Raw genomic sequence first — 18,446 nt, 5'->3', positions numbered from 1 at the left:
GATAAGGAAATAAGAGCCCTGCCGGATTAGACCAAAGACCTGTGTAGTCCAGCACCCCGATTCCCATAGATGCCTCTATGGAAACCCACAAATAGGTCATAAGTGCAGTAGCCCTTTCCTGCTCCTGTACTTACCAGCTGGTCTTCAGATGCATTCTGTTTCTGGTCCTGGAGCCATCATAAGCCTTATCCTCCCATGCATTCATCTAACACTTTTTAAAGCCACCTGAGTTGGTGAGAATTGTCACACCTTGTAACAAATTCCATGGGTTGACTACGCTTTTGGAAAATTATATTAAAAGAGGAAATAAATTACATATACATTCTTCTGTCAATGGGATGTTAGCTCTTTTTGATAAGCTTTTTGCATGTGATGTAATCTGTAGTGAAAAGGGTACCATTGCAGACTCCATACTGGGAGCCAAATGTTTGAATGTTCCAAGTGCTTCCTCATATGTGAAGCCAGATTGTTGGGGAAAACATTCCAGAAAGATGGGTAGGTGATTGATATCCCCAAAATAAATCCTTCCACTACTTTGCCTGGTCATGGTTAGGGACAATTTAATAGTATGCCGAGTAATGTGTGTGCCACTTATTGCCTGGCAGGAAAATATAAATGACCTACAAATTGCTCCTGAAACCAGAGGTAGGCTAGGAAGTTGTCCTTGGAATTACACAGTAGTCTTGCTTACAATATTAATCTGGGCTTCTTTTAGTTAAGTGTGGTGGATCTATATCTTAGAGAACTTCTACTTTCAGAATAGGAAAAGATGTTTGTCTCTAAACAACTTAATATAGCAAGTTTGCTTATTTTTCTCTTAAAAGAACGACGGAAAAAGGCTTCAGCTTGGGAGAGGAATCTTGTGTATCCAGCTGTAATGATCCTGCTGCTAATTGAAACTGTAAGCTGTAATTTCCTTCCATTGCTTAAAACCCACCTGTCCTTTTGAGATTAGTGATCTTTTTCATGTACCTGTGTGAGCTGAGTAACAAAAATAATAAGAAGCTGTTTTTGTCTCCCTAAGCCAGTGGTTCTCAAACTTTTTTCTCTGGGCCTGGGCCACACTTCCAGAATAAAAATTTGCTTGTGCCACACCATTTTTTTTATTGATAAGAAGTACATTGGAAAACAAAAAGAAACAACTTCTTTTCGTGCTTGATTTATAACATAGAACACAACTACTTTATAATATGATTGTAAGACATCCAGAGAGTATAAAACAATTATATTGATGTTATATGATACTATACTACACTGAAATGTTTAAAGGTTTCTTTGATTGTCCTTGAATCTGCCACACTTGCCACCCTCTCCTGCCACACCAGTGTGGCAGGCCACACCCTGTGGGAACCACTGCTCTAAGTTTTCTTCTCCAATACAGAAGGGGATTCCTCAGAAATGGTAATCAGTGTGAAATACAGCAAATATTTTTGAACCTTCATGACTGAATGTTTCTTTTTCTTTTTAAGGCAATCTCTGTCCTCTTGGTTGCTTGCAATATTCTTTGCCTGCTGGTTGATGAAACTGCAATGCCAAAGGGGTCAAGGGTAAAGTGTTATTCTTTTGTGATATTAACACCAGCAAAAGGCACATTGGCAGCACAATCTAATACATGCCTACTTGGAAAAGTCCCATTGAATTCAGTGGGCTTCAGGAAAATGGGTATAGAATTGCAGCCCTAAGAGACCTGTGTTCAGAAGTATGAATTCTGTCCCTGACTTTGAGTTTAATAGCAGCCACACAACCTCAAGTTTTCATATTGTGAAGTGTGCTTCGCACATTGTTTGGCATGTGGGACATATCTAAATAGAATAAAAGGAACAATCTCAATAATCAGTGTCGGAAGCAGCAGCATATGTGTACAGGTTAATAATGCACAGAGCTGTTAGATGTCACCATTAACACCACCGCTGGTGGGGAAAGCTGTTTAAAGTGGCATGTATCTAAAGCAACAGGGATCACATCAGCAGCAAGACTGAACAAAGCTCCAGTTGTGTACAGTCACCCTTCTTTATATATATCTTAGTTATGTTGTGACTTTTCTGTGTTACTCTATTTACACATGGAGCATGATTTAGAAAGAGTTGCATTTACTATTGAGACTGCAGTAGGTAGTAAGGCAAGCTGCTTTACAATTCCCCTGGTTTCCCTATATTTGCGTCAAATTATTTGTGCATTTCAATATTCTGAATGTGCACACTAGCATTCTAACATAACTCATCTGGATGGAAAATAATTACGTTTTGAAATGTCTGGCTCATGTTTTCAGCCTTGATAGTGTGTGATTATTAATGGCTAGGGATTGGCTTAGTAAGAAGATTATCAGAAAATGATGCTTCATAACTCTTCATTTTTTGTACTTCTGTCCAATGCACTTGAGATTTTATGGGCAGAAAAATAATAGTGCTCTCTGTGTAATACTTTTGTTTCTTAAATCTTGCAGGGGCCTGGCATAGGAAATGCCTCTCTGTCCACATTTGGTTTTGTGGGAGCAGCACTTGAGATCATTTTGATTTTGTATCCTTTCTTTCAGTAGGCGTTCTTGTCTGTTAACAAGTATTCTGTCTAATTTTCTGGGACGCTGTTAATTTACTAAGACACTTGCCTAGAAGAGAGAAAATGACAGGCCGGCCATTCCCATGCACTCAAAAGTGGTTGTTATTTCTCTCTCTCTCTCTCTTTCTTTCTCTGCCCCCCTTCCCTTTGTGGTGCTTAAGTCTTCTAGGAGTCTGAAACCGGCATTCTTTAGTGGTTCTTTTATTCCTTGATTCTCACAGCTATCTAATGGTCTCTTCGGTTGTTGGCTTCTATAGCTTACGCTTTTTTGGAGATTTCACTCCCAGAAAGGATGACACAACGATGACAAAGGTAGGTTAAAAAGTCTGAGGTGGTGATGTCTCCCTCCTCTTGCTTGCCCATTTCTTCCACCCAAGGCAAACCTGACTCCCACAGATGGTAATTGCTCTGAATGGCTCATTTGTGGTGATTAGTGTTTGTAAGTTGCGTAAACAGACTAGAAGATTTTTTTTCAGGCCCTGAATGGTCTTGAGGGGGAGGGGAAGGAAGGAAAAGCCTTGTCCTGTTTAGTTTGGATGGCGTCCATTCACTTGTAAAGTGCTGGAATGGCCAAGCTTGTTAACTACCCATAGAAAATCTGTTGAAGGGTTCCCTCCCCCCCCTTGTATTGCTAATGAGTAACTTTGTGCAAACTGTACTTTAGGAGCTTCTTTGAAATGCAAAGAATTTGGTTGCTACAAGTAATGCAGGTAAATTAATTCAAATTGAATAACTAAATCGGAAGTAGTTTTATTCAGACACATTTTTTATTCTGAGTCTACCTTGACTTTTCCAGAACTTTATAGTGGCTTTAGAAGAACTAGTGCTATGGTGTACACATTAAAAAGTAATTCCCACAAACAGATCAAAATTATTTAAACTGAAAACCTACTGTCCATTAACTTCTGAATTTTTGAGCTCCCCTTTCTCCTTCTCTCCTTTCTTTTTTGTATTCAAAGAATTGGAGGAGGGGGGAAATATTTGCTTTTATCTTGCAAGCAATTCTTGAAAGTGGGAAAGTAAACAACTATAGATGATCCTTGATTAAAAATGTTGAGGAGTCCCATTATATATGCTCAGCCCCTTCACATACAGCAGGTTAGAAAAATGATTTGTGGGCCAATTACATATATCTAGAGATTTTGAAAACTTATATTGTGTTGTGGCAAGTTTTAATATAATAGTGCTATACTGATATAAGTACAATAGTGCTATACCGATATAAGGACAAGTACAAGTAGATTCAGAGCTGATGAAGCGGCTGGGCCAAAGCCAAAAGGTCGCTCAGTTGCGGATATGCCTGGAAGCGAAAGGAAAGTCCAATGCTGTAAAGAAAAATATTGCATAGGAACCTGGAATGTAAGAACCATGAACCTTGCTAAGTTGGATGTGGTCAAAAATGAGATGGCAAGAATAAATATTGACATCCTGAGCATCAGTAAACTAAAATGTACGGGAATGGGCAAATTCAGTTCGGATGACCACCATATCTACTACTGCGGGCAAGAATCCCGTAAAAGAAATGGAGTGGCCCTCATATTCAACAAAAGAGTGGCGAAAGCTGTACTGGGATGCAATCTCAAAAATGATAGAATGATCTTGATACAAATCCAAGGCAGACCTTTTAACATCATAGTAATCCAAGTTTATACACCAACTACTGGTGCTGAAGAAACTGAAATCGACCAGTTCTATGAAGACTTACAACACCTTCTAGAAATGACACCAAAGAAGGATGTTCCTCTCATTATAGGGGATTGGAATGCTAAAGTAGGGAGTCAAGAGATAAAAGGAACAAATGGCAAGTTTGGCCTTGGGAGTTCAAAACAAAGCAGGGCAAAGGCTAATAGAGTTCTGTCAAGAGAACAACCTGGTCATCACAAATGCTCTTTTCCAACAACACAGGAGACGACTCTACACATGGACATCACCAGATGGGCAGCATCGAAATCAGATTTATTATATTCCTCAGCCAAAGATGGAGAAGCTCTATACAGTCAGCAAAAACAAGACCTGGAGCTGACTGTGGCTCAGATCATCAGCTTCTTATAGCAAATTCAAGTTTAAACTGAAGAAAGTAGGAAAAAACCACTGGGCCAGTAAGATACAATCTAAATCAAATCCCTTATGAATACACAGTGGAAGTGAGGAACAGGTTTAAGGATTTAGATTTGGTGGACAGAGTGCCTGAAGAACTATGGATGGAGGCTCGTAACATTATACAGGAGGCAGCAATGAAAACCATCCCAAGGAAAAGGAAATACAAGAAAGCAAAGTGGCTGTCCAACGAGGCCTTACAAATAGCGGGGGAGAGAAGGCAAGCAAAATGCGAGGGAAATAGTGAAAGATACAGGAAATTGAATGCAGATTTCTGAAAAATAGGAAGGAGAGACAAGAGGGCCTTCTTAAACGAGCAATGCAAAGAAATAGAGGAAAACAATAGAATGGGAAAAACTAGAGATCTGTTCAAGAAAATTGGAGATATGAAAGGAACATTTCGTACAAAGATTACCAGAATTAAGGACAAAAGTGGTAAGGACCTAATAGAAGCAGAAGACATCAAGAAGAGGTGGCAAGAATACACAGAGGAATTATACCAGAAAGATATGGATGTCTCGTACATCCCAGGCGCTGTGGTTGCTGACCTTGAGCCAGACATCCTGGAGAGTGAAGTCAAATGGGCCTATAAAAAGCACTGATAATAACAAGGCCAGTGGAAGTGATGGTATTCCAGCTGAACTATTTAAAATTTTAAAAGATGATGCTGTTAAGGTGCTACACTCAGTTTGCCAGCAAGTTTGGAAAACTCAGCAGTGGCCAGAGGATTGGAGAAGATCAGTCTACATCCCAATCCCAAAGAAGGGCAGTGCCAAAGAATGCTCCAACTACCGCACAATTGCACTCATTTCACACGCTAGCAAGGTTATGCTTAAAATTCTACAAGGAAGGCTCAAGCAGTATGTGGACCGAGAACTCCCAGAAGTGCAAGCTGGATTTAGAAGAAGCAGAGGAACCAGAGACCAAATTGCAAACATGTGCTGGATTATGGAGAAAGCTAGAGAGTTCCAGAAAGACATCTACTTCTGCTTCATTGACTATGCAAAAGCCTTTAACTGTGTCGACCACAGCGAACTATGGCAAGTTCTTAAAGAAATGGGAGTGCCTGAACACCTCATCTGTCTCCTGAGAAATCTCTGTGTGGGACAAGAAGCTACAGTTAGAACTGGATATGGAACAACTGATTGGTTCAAAATTGGGAAAGGAGTACAACAAGGCTGTATATTGTCTCCCTGTTTATTTAACTTATATGCAGAATTCATCATGTGAAAGGCTGGGCTGGATGAATCCCAAGCCGAAATTAAGATTGCCGGAAGAAATATCTGCAAGAAGATCAAACCTATCCATTCTGAAGGAAATCAACCCTGAGTTCTCACTGGAAGGACAGATCCTGAAGCAGAGACTCTAATACTTTGGCCACCTCATGAGAAGAGAAGACTCCCTGGAAAAGACCCTGATGTTGGGAAAGATTGAGGGCACTAGGAGAAGAGGACGACAGAGGATGAGATGGTTGGATAGTGTCTTCGAAGCTACGAACATGAATTTGACCAAGCTGCGGAAGGCAGTGGAAGACAGGAGTGCCTGGCATGCTGTGGTCCATGGGGTCACGAAGAGTCGGACACGACTAAATGACTAAAGAACAATACTGATATGAGGTACTTGTCTTGCACAAGCACTGTGAAATGTGAAAGAGCAGTTCTGTACTCAGAGGTTAAGGGCAGCTGTTTTTTCATACCTTTGTGAAACTGAAGAAAGGAAACAGTAAGGTTCAGTCCCCATCTATACTATATAATGCTTCACATTTTATTTTATTAGATTGATACACTCTACCTTTATCCAGTGGAGCTCATCACATATTTATGTAATCCATGATTAATGTGTGAGGGTCAGATTCAACCACCCATTGCATAAATGGAAGCCAGTGCAAGGACTCCCTCTAGTGCAGTGGGGCTTCCCCCCTCCTTCCCCCTGTGCCTCCCTCACAGAAGGATGCCCATTACGGTTTCATCTCTTGATCTGCAGTGGTTCTTACCAGCAAAGAACCCAAAGATTCCTTTGGGACCAAAAACAGCAGCAAGTCCAGCCTGCTGCTCATTTCAGCACAGAGACCAAATGCCGTTCTGGATGCACAGAGGCTGGAATCTCTGTATCTGGGAAGCCAACATAACATTCATTGTTATGTTAAAGAGCATCTGTGGCAGAAATAGGGGCTTAGTATGCTTTCTTTGTGTTTGTATGATACAGTATATGCCAAGATAAAAAATCCCTGTGGTCTATATAAGAATTTTTAGAGGAGACTTGAGTTGTTTGGGAACACTTGGCTTACAGCAATATTGGAGAAATGCAGAGGAAACATTAACCTTAGGGATGGGCAGACTTTAAAATCAAATTAGAAGAAGCTGGGGTATGTTTTCAGTGCTGTACATGGTAGACTTAGAGCTTGTCATATCAATTCAATCATATTGAAATACTTTTTTTGTTCAAACAGATAATTGGGAACTGCGTTTCGATCTTAGTCCTCAGTTCAGCTTTGCCAGTTATGTCAAGGACACTGGGTAAGTCTTATTTCTGTTTTTTAGAGAACTCTTTATTGAGGTGTGTGTAGTTTGTTGCCATTGCCTATCGAATCAGTAAATGGTCATATTTTCAGGAAAGAAAATCTAGGTACAACTTGAGTATCTTATGAAACAGCTTTCTGAACATACTTTGCTGGAGCTCTTAAGCCAGTGCAGACTCTGATCATTCTTCCCATGTCAGCGCCATATTTTGAGCATTGCTGCTGGGGTTCCAGAAACACAAGCAGCAATGCCTAAGTTTCCTTGTAAGCCTGTGGCTTGGGTGGTAGGCCCTAAAGGGACAGAGTTAAGAGGAAAGACCCTGGGAAAAGTCAACATATATTTGCTTAGTAGCACACCCTTGCCTTCTGTGTAGTGTAAGGAGGAAATATAGACAGTAAGAATCTTATACCGACAAACCCTGGGATTTGTGTGTGTTGATGTGTGCACAGACTTTATGGCCTGATTTCAAGCAAATTGTGCTCCAAGTGTGGCTAGCAAAGATTAAAAATAAACCAAGGCATAAATATTAGCAGCAAAAGGACAGGACAGCAAAAGCCTAAAACACAGCTGTAGTCTAAATTTCACAGAGCTCAGTGGTAGTTTCCCACCAGCACCTGAAATCTGCCTCTGTGATAGGAATGGAGCAACTAATTCAAAGTGCCCCAGTTCTGAGGCTGATTAGCCTGCCCTTGATTGAGGGTATCAAAAGCTGCTGAGAGGTCTAGCAGTATTAACAAGGCCATACCCCTGTGTCCTTCAGGCGTCAGGGCAACCAAGCTAGTTTCAGTGCTAAAACTAGTCCTGAAGTCAAATGGAATGTAGACCATCAGGTTTGTCCAAGATTGCAGTCATGCAGTTTGGAGGCTGGTGTAGCACAATGGATAGGTCTGGGGTTGGTTGTGGAAAATCCAGATTCAGGTTTCTTCTTAGCCACAAACCTCAGTGAGGTGGTCTTGTTGAAAAGCCACACAGACTGTTTCATAACACAAATGACCTTGTCATTGCGATAATAGGAAAACAGCTGCAGCCACAGATAACTAAACTAATATATTTGGGCTATTACAATAGGCTGTACATTGTGCTGCCTTTTGCAGACAGTCTGGAAATTGCAAGTAGCTCAGGTTACAGCTGCAAGGCTAATTGGGGTGGGTGGTGGGATCATAGTCCCCTGTCCTAGACTGGCTGCAGTGGTCCTCCGTCTTCTTTCTGAGCTCAGTTCAAAGTCTTGGTGCCCTTTAAAGGCCTTCATGGCTGCAGTGCAGTTTCAGAAACTATCATTTGTGAGCTTCCGCTCTGGATTTCCTGGCCTTCTGAGGTGTGGTGGTTTATAACAGGACAAGAGCAGTTTTAGTTGTGGGATCACACTGCCCTCGTTTTGGAATATCCTCCTCCAGGAGACTTGCCTGGCACCATATTGTTCTTTTAATGTTTAGATTCTGAGGTTTCTGAAGACCATTTCAGAAGTGCAGGATACAAATAAATAAATAAGACCTCTATAAATAGTTAGCAAATATGAGCTTTTCCGTCATAACTACTGATGATACTCACTTGCTAGATAAGTAGAGAAAATGAGGGAAACCAAAGGAAAGTAGCATCAACAACTTAGAAAGAGCTACTTGAGGAACTCTCAAATGTTTGATCATGCCTAGAGGCATATTTTCCCTTTGATGGAACAAGCCCCCTGTACTATTCCACAAACTGCTTTTGAAAGTCTCATCAATTTAGCAATTTTTCTTAACTTTTAGTACACATTTCTTTAAATAATGAAGTGAGTAATTGCAGCCATTAGGTGTTTCAGCCTAAAAAAAATTGAGCGGTAAAAATAAGTCTGTAATCATTTGCTGCTGAGGCTTTCTGGGGGGGTGGGAAACCTTATATTCATGGTCAACTGGCATGAAGATGACCTTCTTATAGAAAATATAATCAGGAAAAAAATGAGTGTGCACACATGCACACAAGAGGTTGTGTCATTGCTGCTACACAAAAAGCAAATTAAAGGCAAGACTCCCTAGTTCCCTGCTGAGGGACACAAATGAAATTCCTATATTGTTTGCCATAGAGATAAAAGGAAGGCTAAAACTGCAAAGATGAACAGTTAAAACGCAGCTAACAAAATGCACATACACAGCTGTCCAAACAGGATTAGTGGAGTGCATTAGGGTACAGTGAGTCATGTGGTGCTTTGCAGAATCTCAAAACGCACCACATTGGATGCTATGAAGCTTTTCATAGTATGAGTAAAGCAGGCTTCTGGGTGATAAAATGAGGAGAGCTTTGTCATAGATGGGAATGGCAAATGGGAAAGTAAAATTATCTGTATTAGAATATTCAGTGACTTTCACCCCACCATGAATAACAATGAACCAATCTATGCAAGAAATACATTTTCTGGACACTTCTATAAAAATACAGGATGGGTGCATAGACACCACCTTGTACCGAAAACCAACTGACCAACAAACATATCTACATAGTTCCAGCTACCATCCCAAACATACCATACCAAACAATCAATTGTATATAGCCAGGCTCCACGTGACAGCCGCATCTGTTCCAACTCTACAGACAGGGATTCTCACCTAAGAGATCTACAGCAAACCTTTTTGAGTCTAAAATATCCGCCTGATGAAGTTAAACAACAGATCAACAAAGCCAGACTGATACCCAGAGAGAACTTGTTGCAAGACAGACCCAAAAGAGAAGATAACAGAACACCACTAGTAATCACATACAGCTCCCAAGTTAAAACAGTTCAACACATCATCAGAGATTTACAACCTCTCCTAGACAACGACAGTTCTTTCTCAAGCCCTGGGAGGAAGACCTTTCATTGCCTACAGACAGCCACCCAATCTTAACCAACTCCTCACTCACAATAACACAGCAACCAGCCTTAACATAGACACTGGTACCAGAGCCTGCAATAAACCCAGATGCCAACTTTGCTGCCACATACACCCAGACACCATCACTGGACCCAGCAACATCAAAATACCATCTCAGGCCTATTTAATTGCTCATCTTCTAACATTGTGTAAGCTATCAAATGCCAGCAGTGCCCTTCAGCTCTCTATATTGGACAAACAGGCCAAACCCTACGCCAAAGGATAAATGGACATACCGTATTTTTTGCCCTATAGGGTGCACCGGCCCATAGGATGCACTTATTTTTTGGGGGGAGGAATAAAGGGGGAAAATTATTTCCCCCCCCCGAGCCCTAAAGAGCAAAGAAGCCATGACAGCGAGCGGGATGGATCCCGCTCGCTGTCCTGGCTTCATTTTTAGCCTCGGGGCTGGGGGTCTGGGAGCAAAGGCGAGGTTGCACAACCTCGCCATCACTCCCGGAGCTTGTGGGGCTGGGGGGATAGCTTCCTGAAGCCTGGAGAGCGAGAGGGGTCGGTGCGCACCGACCCCTCTTGCTCTCCAGGCTTCAGCGAAAGCCTGCATTCGCCCCATAGGACACACACACTTTCCCCCTTCATTTTTGGAGGGGAAAAAGTGCGTCCTATAGGGCGAAAAATACGGTAAATCTGACATCAGGAATCACAAGACAGAGAAGCCACTAGAAGAACACCTCAATCTTCCAGGACAATTCAATGCAGGATCTCAAAGCAGCTGTCTTATTACAAAAGAATTTCAGAAATAGACTTGAAAGAGAAGTTGCCGAATTACAACTTATTACTAAACTGAAAACTAATGGAGAGACCTGGTCTGAATAGAGATACTGGATTCTTGTCTCATTACATATGCTGAAGCTATTTTTGTTCATCTGAATCCTATCCCTTGCTTTTTCCTGTAGGACTGATTGCAGTCATTAACAGTCGTCAACAGATTTATCATACCCATTGAGCCAATCACCCATCTCCTACTACCCTTCTGAGAAAAACCCCACCCCACCTTCCCACTATATATAAGGGTCTGGTGACTTCTGTTTCAGTGTATCTGAAAATGTGCATGCACACAAAAGCTTATACCAGAACAAACTTAGTTGGTCTCTAAGGTGCTACTGGACAATTTTTAAATTTATTTCGATTAAAGTACTTGGCGGTCATTTTTCAATCTTAGATATCACACTCATTCACTTTTCTGAATTATGTCACATTCTCTTTCCCCTGCAGGTATTACCAGGTTTGATCTCCTTGGAGACTTTGGAAGGTTTAACTGGTTAGGAAATTTCTACATTGTGCTATCCTACAATATCCTCTTTGCCATTGTGACAACCCTGTGTCTGGTTAGAAAGTTCACCTCTGCAGTTAGAGAGGAGCTTCTCAAAGCATTAGGTAACATTTGTTCTCTTTCTTTTGATAGCCATATTGTGCATAATTTGAATTTAAACTATCCCTCTAGAGTTATAGGGGGAGTAATTTGCCTGGTGTGGGTTTCCGGCTTCCTTCATGTGGTATAAAAAGACATATGTGGCGAGTGGTTCTGTGTTGAGTTCATCTAGTTTATTCCTTTTAAGAAAACAATTTATTTGTTTGATTTTATCCCATCTTTCTGTCAAGTGGTGCTCAAGGGTACTTATAATGAAGCAAAAGTAAAAACAAAAACAACTAAAACAACTAGTTGAACCAATTGTTTTGCATACTTAGTGTCCATAGCAAGTCAGCTTATGAAGCCAAAGGCCTGTTTGAATAAAAGCTTTATCTACCATCAGAATGTTATAATAATAATAATAATTTATAAAAATAATAAAATTATTATTATGTTAGTTATGATCTGCAACAGCCTACACAATTTGAGGCCAAGTAGTTCTCTGGCTTGTAATGATTTAACAGCCAGTACTTTTGGATTTTCCCTGGGAGCAGACTGGTACCAAATGAAGCTCTTGTACTATGGGAGTTGCATGCCACCTACAGCTTGCCTTGTTCAATAGCCTGGCTGCAATATTCTGAAGCAGTAGAACTTTCACTGTTCAGTCAGCGTCATGAACAGCACATCACAGTAGTTCAGATAAGATGTAATTAAGGAATGTGTTGCCACAATCAAATCCACCAACACTGAGAGTGGGCACAGGATATTTCTTATTAGGTTTTGACATGCCAATTGGTTTGCTTTGGATAATGATGCAAAAGCTGGAAAGCTTTGAGGTGGAAAATTAGGAATTGCAACATTAGAAGACCACCGGAGACTCATGGACAGAGAGATGTTTTGAGTAGACGAATGTTCTGTTCTGTTGTGCTTTTCAAACTGCATGATGTAGTTTATTGTTCTACAGTTTTTGAGGCTTATTTTGTTACTTGGAAATTTAGTAATAATGAAGTTGCAGATGTATGAATTCAACTTCACATTAGAAATCAATAGACAAAGCCATGTAGAATGTTCAGTATTTGTTGTGTGAAAGTGAGATGTGATGGAAAGCTCACGTACAGCTCCCCTCCCCCTCTGTCATGACTGATAGAATTTAAATTTGTATAATGATGCCATGACATTCTGCTTCTCCCTTCAGCAACCAAATATTTAGACCTGGGGAGAGGAAATACCTCCTATTATGACTTTACAGTGTTGCAAGTTCTACTAGACAGTTGCAAGGGGCAGTTAAGTTGCACAGATGCTGTTCTTGTGCCATTTATAATCCTGTCTAGTTTCTCATGTTCTCAGATAAGGTCTCCAGAGACGAAAATCTTCAATTTATTTATGTACTGGAACAAAGACTAGTGTGATTTTGAAAACACCTATACTTGTCAGAAGTGAAAGAGAAATTTAAATGGACTATCTTTTGAAATGTTTTGCAGGTTTAGACAAGCTTCACCTCTCACACAATGCAAGAGACTCTGAGGCTGCAAAGCCATCTGTAAACGGGCACCAGAAAACACTGTGAAAAGCAGGTGGTGGAACCGAGCCCTTTTGACTTCATGACATTCCTGTCACTTCATAGCACTTGTTTTTGTATTGCTTTTTCTTGTTTGTATATTGGGTCCAAGTTGATAACAAAAAAAATTGCACCCAAGAAAGCTGGGTGTATCAGACTGTACTCTCTTCTTGCTCAGATTGATCCATGTTAAATTATTGTGTCAGCTGGCGCAGAATTGTCTTGAAACCTGGAAGCGGAAAAGAAAACTCCATTCCTCTTTGGATACACCTCCGTATTGATCTATCAACATATTAGGCCAAGAATCTCCCGAGCATAAACCCTTTGCTGAAGAATTAGGCTGGGTGTCTGAGATGAGCCTTGCTAGTTGAAAATGGCAAATCCTTTACTAGAGTTGCTGCTTTTTCAGTAAAATTGCATTATGAAAATGGACAACTTATAGAGAATATGGTAAGATTCAGGATCAGTATATTCATTGCCCGTCTGATGAGCTTCCACTGTCATTGTGTCTTAAGATACCAGCAGTTCCTGGTTCTAAATAACAAACTGGCCTACAGTTATCACTAAAGGGAACTTCTACTGAGACACAATAACGAAAGCCTAGGTTGCAGTGCTAAATTGTAATTTCACAGACCTCTGATTGTTGTGTACATAATCATGCATTTTAGGGCAATCACACAATTCCATTAAATGCACAGAGAATTCTGTTCATTCCCTTCTGTGTAATGTGTCGCCTTATATGCATAAGCAGTGAGAAAAGGATACAATAGCACACAACTTCCACAAGTGTTAAAACAATTATCCCACTCTAGATGCCCTGGGTTAAGTGTGCAGTGCATTCTAGTTCATTAGAATAGACCATTTTTTCATTATTTCCTTTGTTGATCTATCTTTTTAAAAAACATGGAGTAATCAGGTAGCAGATTATAAACTCCCGTTTTTTAAATATGAAAATATAGATTCCAATTAAGGCATGCAATTTTCATTGATATTGTTACACTTTAGCAAATCTTGTGTGTAACATATGAATCTGAAGGAAGTTAGCATACATACTGTGAATAGAGGTAGGTAGATTGTAAAGGCTAGCATGACATTTTATGAAACTTTGCTGAAGGTTTGTAGTTCTTGGATGATGAAGTGACACTGGCCATTTATAGATGAGCACATTTTATAAGTTAGATCCCATAAGGTTAGTAACTGGATCTTCACAACTTTAATGTTTTACCTCACTTTGAAAATATCAGTATTATATTAATCTCAGTAAGTCCAAAACTGGGTTTTGATGTGTTGTACAATGTTGAAATAATTCTGCAAATTATCCTGCTTTTTTAAAAAGTTCAGAATGTTACTAGATTCATTGGGGCTCACAAGCATTTTCTACACTGTTTGAAATCAGTGTAGAGTTCCTGGATAATAGACACTATTCTAAGTTTCATATGATTTCTTATGAAAATTAATCTTGCATTAAATTTTGGAAGGTAGCATTTATAGTAAATACATTATAGAATTTTTTCTAATATTGTCAGTGGAGATGACAAATAGAACAGATGCAGGACAGAACTTATTTTCATAAAACTGTTTCTGGGAACTGGAATAAATTGTAAACTGGGGGCTTTTTGCCACAGTGGAAGATGTAGAGAATTCGACTCACTCGGTGACACTGTTAGGGTAATCAGATTAAGCCAGGATATGCACAAGTGCTGTGCACCACATATAGCACCCTGCACATAAGTGGGAAAAGAAACCAGGAAGCTGTAGTTATGAATTAAGTATAACTTCACATCACATGCAAATGGGAAAATTAATGGCTTCTGAACAAACCAGCCAACTTGTGGATAAGCTTGTTTGGAAGCTGTTAAGCAAGGGAAGTTGCAATGAACTTCTGCTTCCTGACTTGTATTTCCATTCACATTCACAGCATTTGATTATCTGAACCAGGCCCAAGAGTTTCGATATTGAGACCTTGTATCTCAATTTGAAATGGTAGTAATTGGTTTTAGGATTTTTACTGTGCTTGGCACCTCCACTCAACACCACACTGAAACATAATCATTCATGTCATAATAGTAATATGCCTACAGAAAAAAAAGTGGATTCTGTATAGTAAAGGTACACCAACAGTATGCTTATTACCATAGCTACTGCAGTCAGATGGATCCAACTGAATTTGAAAGTATTTGTGATTCTGTGGCTATCATGCTTTCGACAAAGTTCATACCAATTATTGAGAATTTTAATCCATGTTCTTCATAGGTAGAGAGTTGACTTAGACAAATTTGCAAATTAAACATCAAAGACAATGCAGATGGCATGAGGAATCTTCCGTAAGTACCTTAATAAACTTGGGTTAGTTCACCTGTAAGTGCTCTACTGTACAGCCCCATTCAAATCAGGAGCTGTGCAAGAGGAAATGCTTCCCTGAGAATGTTGCCTTTGGTTCTCCTTGGGTGGTTAGCATTAATGGTACATGGTATGAAACCTGCCCCCATCCCCAAAAGTCATTTGATTAGTGAAGGCTCCATCTCAATTCTTGTAATTTCTTAGGATCAGGTGTGCAACTTATCCTATGTATGCATCTCGATCAAGGGTGGGGTACTTTCTTTCCCTCTCAAGGGCCACATTTGGGACAATATTTGTGGTGCTAAATAGGCAAGCGATGGGTAGGACCTCTTCCTCCCCTTCCATTCCCCGCCCCTTCCCAGCCACGTGCATGAAATTAGGCCAAAGTCTAAATTGCCCCCTGTAAAGTTTTAATGCCTTTGGCAGGAAAATAGGAGGGACCTATCTAGTAATGTGACCAGTGCCACTGCAGCAAATCAGTTTCCTGGTGATACAAGAATAATACAGGCCATCTCACCCTGTGAAATTGAAGTATAACCTGGCTATTGCTGCCTCCCACTTCCAAACTGACACAAAAATCCACAATGCACCACCCTGGAGATGCATGTGAAATAAGAGTCACTAGAAGGGGGACAGATTCAGCACCTCCCCCCATTATAAATATATGTGATGGTCTCCTGTTCCTTGACTTTGTCCATGTGAAATTGTTAAAATTGTCATTTTATCCCTCTGTTGAAAATTATTTTACAGATGAAGTTCTACTTTCAAATATAGTGATAAAAATTACACATAAATACTTAAAGTTATAAAGGCTTAAATGTGTTTAAGTAGATGGTATTAGTACTTCTTTGATGGATACTAGTAATGTATTCCTAGTGGTTTGACTCGTGTAGTCAAGTGTTTTGTACCTTTTTTTTAAGGTACAAAAACCTCTACTTCAGTCATAAACCATCTGCCTCGTTATGAGGCTAAAGCACAAATATGCTTTTCTTGTATGAGCTAGATGTATATCAAATCAGACCAAAAATGTATGCAAGTTAAGTGTCTTAAGTGCGCCATTGTTTGGCTTTCTCCTCCACTGGTACACTGTGTTAACACAGCGTGACAGAATTGTTGTTGCAAAGTCTGAGCACATCTTTACTCTCTAGCTTTTTAAGCTAATGTCAAGCAGACATAGAGGGGTTATTTAGAAGCTGGCTTCACTAGGACACTTTGTTTACAGATTGTAATGTGACGTTTACCTTCACCTCTTTCTCCAATCTCTTTTACACAGTTGCCTGTTTTACAGTGTCAATTAAAGGATTTGACAATATGTTCTTCTACAGCTTACTTGGTTCAGAGGTGTTTCATTCAGCTCAAGCTTCATAGTGGTGCACCTTGTCTTCTGTTCACTTAAAACACTTTGACATTGTGTACGGCCTGGTATTGAGAACGTCTCACAGATGTTTTGCCTCTGCACTGAGAATTTTCTGTCCTCCTCTTAGGGAGCTTGTGAACTTTCTTCAGAAGAAATGGGGAGTGGGTAGCAATGTATGTAGTTGTTTGTATGGGCGAAGTTTCTGGACAATAAGATACACCACCTTTACAAATGTTTGGGGTGTACCATTAATGTGCCCAGGAACACTTTTTAAATAGAGGATGGATGAAAGCACATCCAGGTAGGGGAAGACATACATCCCATGATTTGAAAGCTGACCACAAGCAGAATCTTGTAGAAAGCTCTGGAAGACTGGCTCCTCTCCTCACTCCTGTACAACACCTTTTTGATATACAGTATAAGGAGGTAAAACCAGTGTATTTCTACTTAGTTCCTTTCTGACTACTCAAGAAGGAACCTCTATACACAAATGAACTAAGCAGAAAGACACTGGTTCTATCCCCAAGTGAGTTGGAATTCTGTTCTAGCATTTCCTCATTGCCTTTATACTGGTGCTGTCTTTTCTTGACGAGGGACCATATTCCCACATTTTCTAGCCCCCGTCTCTAGCCTGTTGTCATACTCACATCATGGTGAGTGTAGGGAATAAAATTCTTTTGAGGGTATTTGGCTTGTGCCTCACTCACCTGGGCAAGGAGCACATGGTCAAATCTTGCAAGTATTGCCAGAAATGAAAAGAAAAAAAAACTTGCTGGCTTCACACAAAGCATTTCTAAGCTATTGAGAACTGCCTCAATTGTCTCTTTACTTGCTTGCCTCCTATTCCCATCTCTTGGTGAGCTTGTTATTCTTCCCATTTGGGACTCCATAGAACCCACAAACAAAAGGTAAAGGTAAAGGGACCCCTGACCATTAAGTCCAGTCGTGGCCGACTCTGGGGTTGCAGCGCTCATCTCGCTTTATTGGCCAAGGGAGCTGGCGTACAGCTTTTAGATCATGTGGCCAGCATGACTAAGTCACTTCTGGCGAACCAGAGCAGCACACGGAAACGCCATTTACCTTCCCACCGGAGTGGTACCTATTTATCTACTTGCACTTTGATGTGCTTTCGAACTGCTAGGTTGGCAGGAGCAGGGACCGAGCAACGGGAACTCACCCCATCATGGGGATTCAAACCGCCGACCTTCTGATCGGCAAGTCCTAGGCTCTGTGGTTTAAACCACAGCACCACCCACGTCCCTTAAACAAAAGTTACCTTCCTGCTAACTATCCTTCAAGTGGCTATCCTGTATAAACACAGCCATTCTTCAACCTTGTGAGTTCTTTTATATTTTGCTGAAAGCCGCCCAGAGTGGCTGGGGCAACCCATCAGATGGGTAGGGTACAAGTAATATAATATTATTTCAATTTTGTGAGGAACTGACTTTATGGGAGAGAAAAGCTCTCTTCAGGGATTAGGTGGTTCTATAATGTGACTACCTGCAATGTGGAACAATGGGAATGACTGACAAAGGGCAATTGCAGCAGGGAGGTTTCTTGTATGTTTTAGAACCCTGTTCTAAAAATAGGAATGGTGATGAGATGGAGCTAGCATGTATTTACATCCAACTCTAGTGAAACACATGAAATGACCCCCCCAGGTTGCTTACAGATTTGAGGGTTTGAGCCTTTCTTCCCAGTTTCAGTGCTTACTCCCTGCTTGGGAGTCTGTGAGGGATGAGATTGAACATGGTGGCCTAGTTGC

General features: G+C 40.6%; 1 protein-coding gene across 1 annotated transcript in view; it reads left to right on the top strand.

Annotated features, from left to right (window-relative positions):
- The window catches only part of LMBR1 (limb development membrane protein 1), a 63,938-nt gene extending 47,290 nt beyond the window's left edge, over window positions 1-16,648 (top strand). Inside the window, exons 11-17 of the mRNA XM_081834444.1 lie at window positions 825-901; window positions 1,470-1,547; window positions 2,444-2,517; window positions 2,778-2,868; window positions 7,103-7,169; window positions 11,291-11,452; window positions 12,908-16,648. Coding sequence (XP_081690570.1) covers window positions 825-901; window positions 1,470-1,547; window positions 2,444-2,517; window positions 2,778-2,868; window positions 7,103-7,169; window positions 11,291-11,452; window positions 12,908-12,993 — 635 coding nt within the window. The 3' untranslated portion in view covers window positions 12,994-16,648. The remainder of the gene's footprint in view (window positions 1-824; window positions 902-1,469; window positions 1,548-2,443; window positions 2,518-2,777; window positions 2,869-7,102; window positions 7,170-11,290; window positions 11,453-12,907) is intronic.
- The last annotated feature ends 1,798 nt before the right edge of the window (window positions 16,649-18,446 follow it).

This window comes from Podarcis erhardii, assembly GCF_964252035.2.
Source record: "Podarcis erhardii genome assembly, chromosome: 12".
Taxonomy (NCBI): Eukaryota; Metazoa; Chordata; class Lepidosauria; order Squamata; family Lacertidae; genus Podarcis; species Podarcis erhardii.
This window is presented reverse-complemented; position numbering and strand designations above follow the sequence as displayed.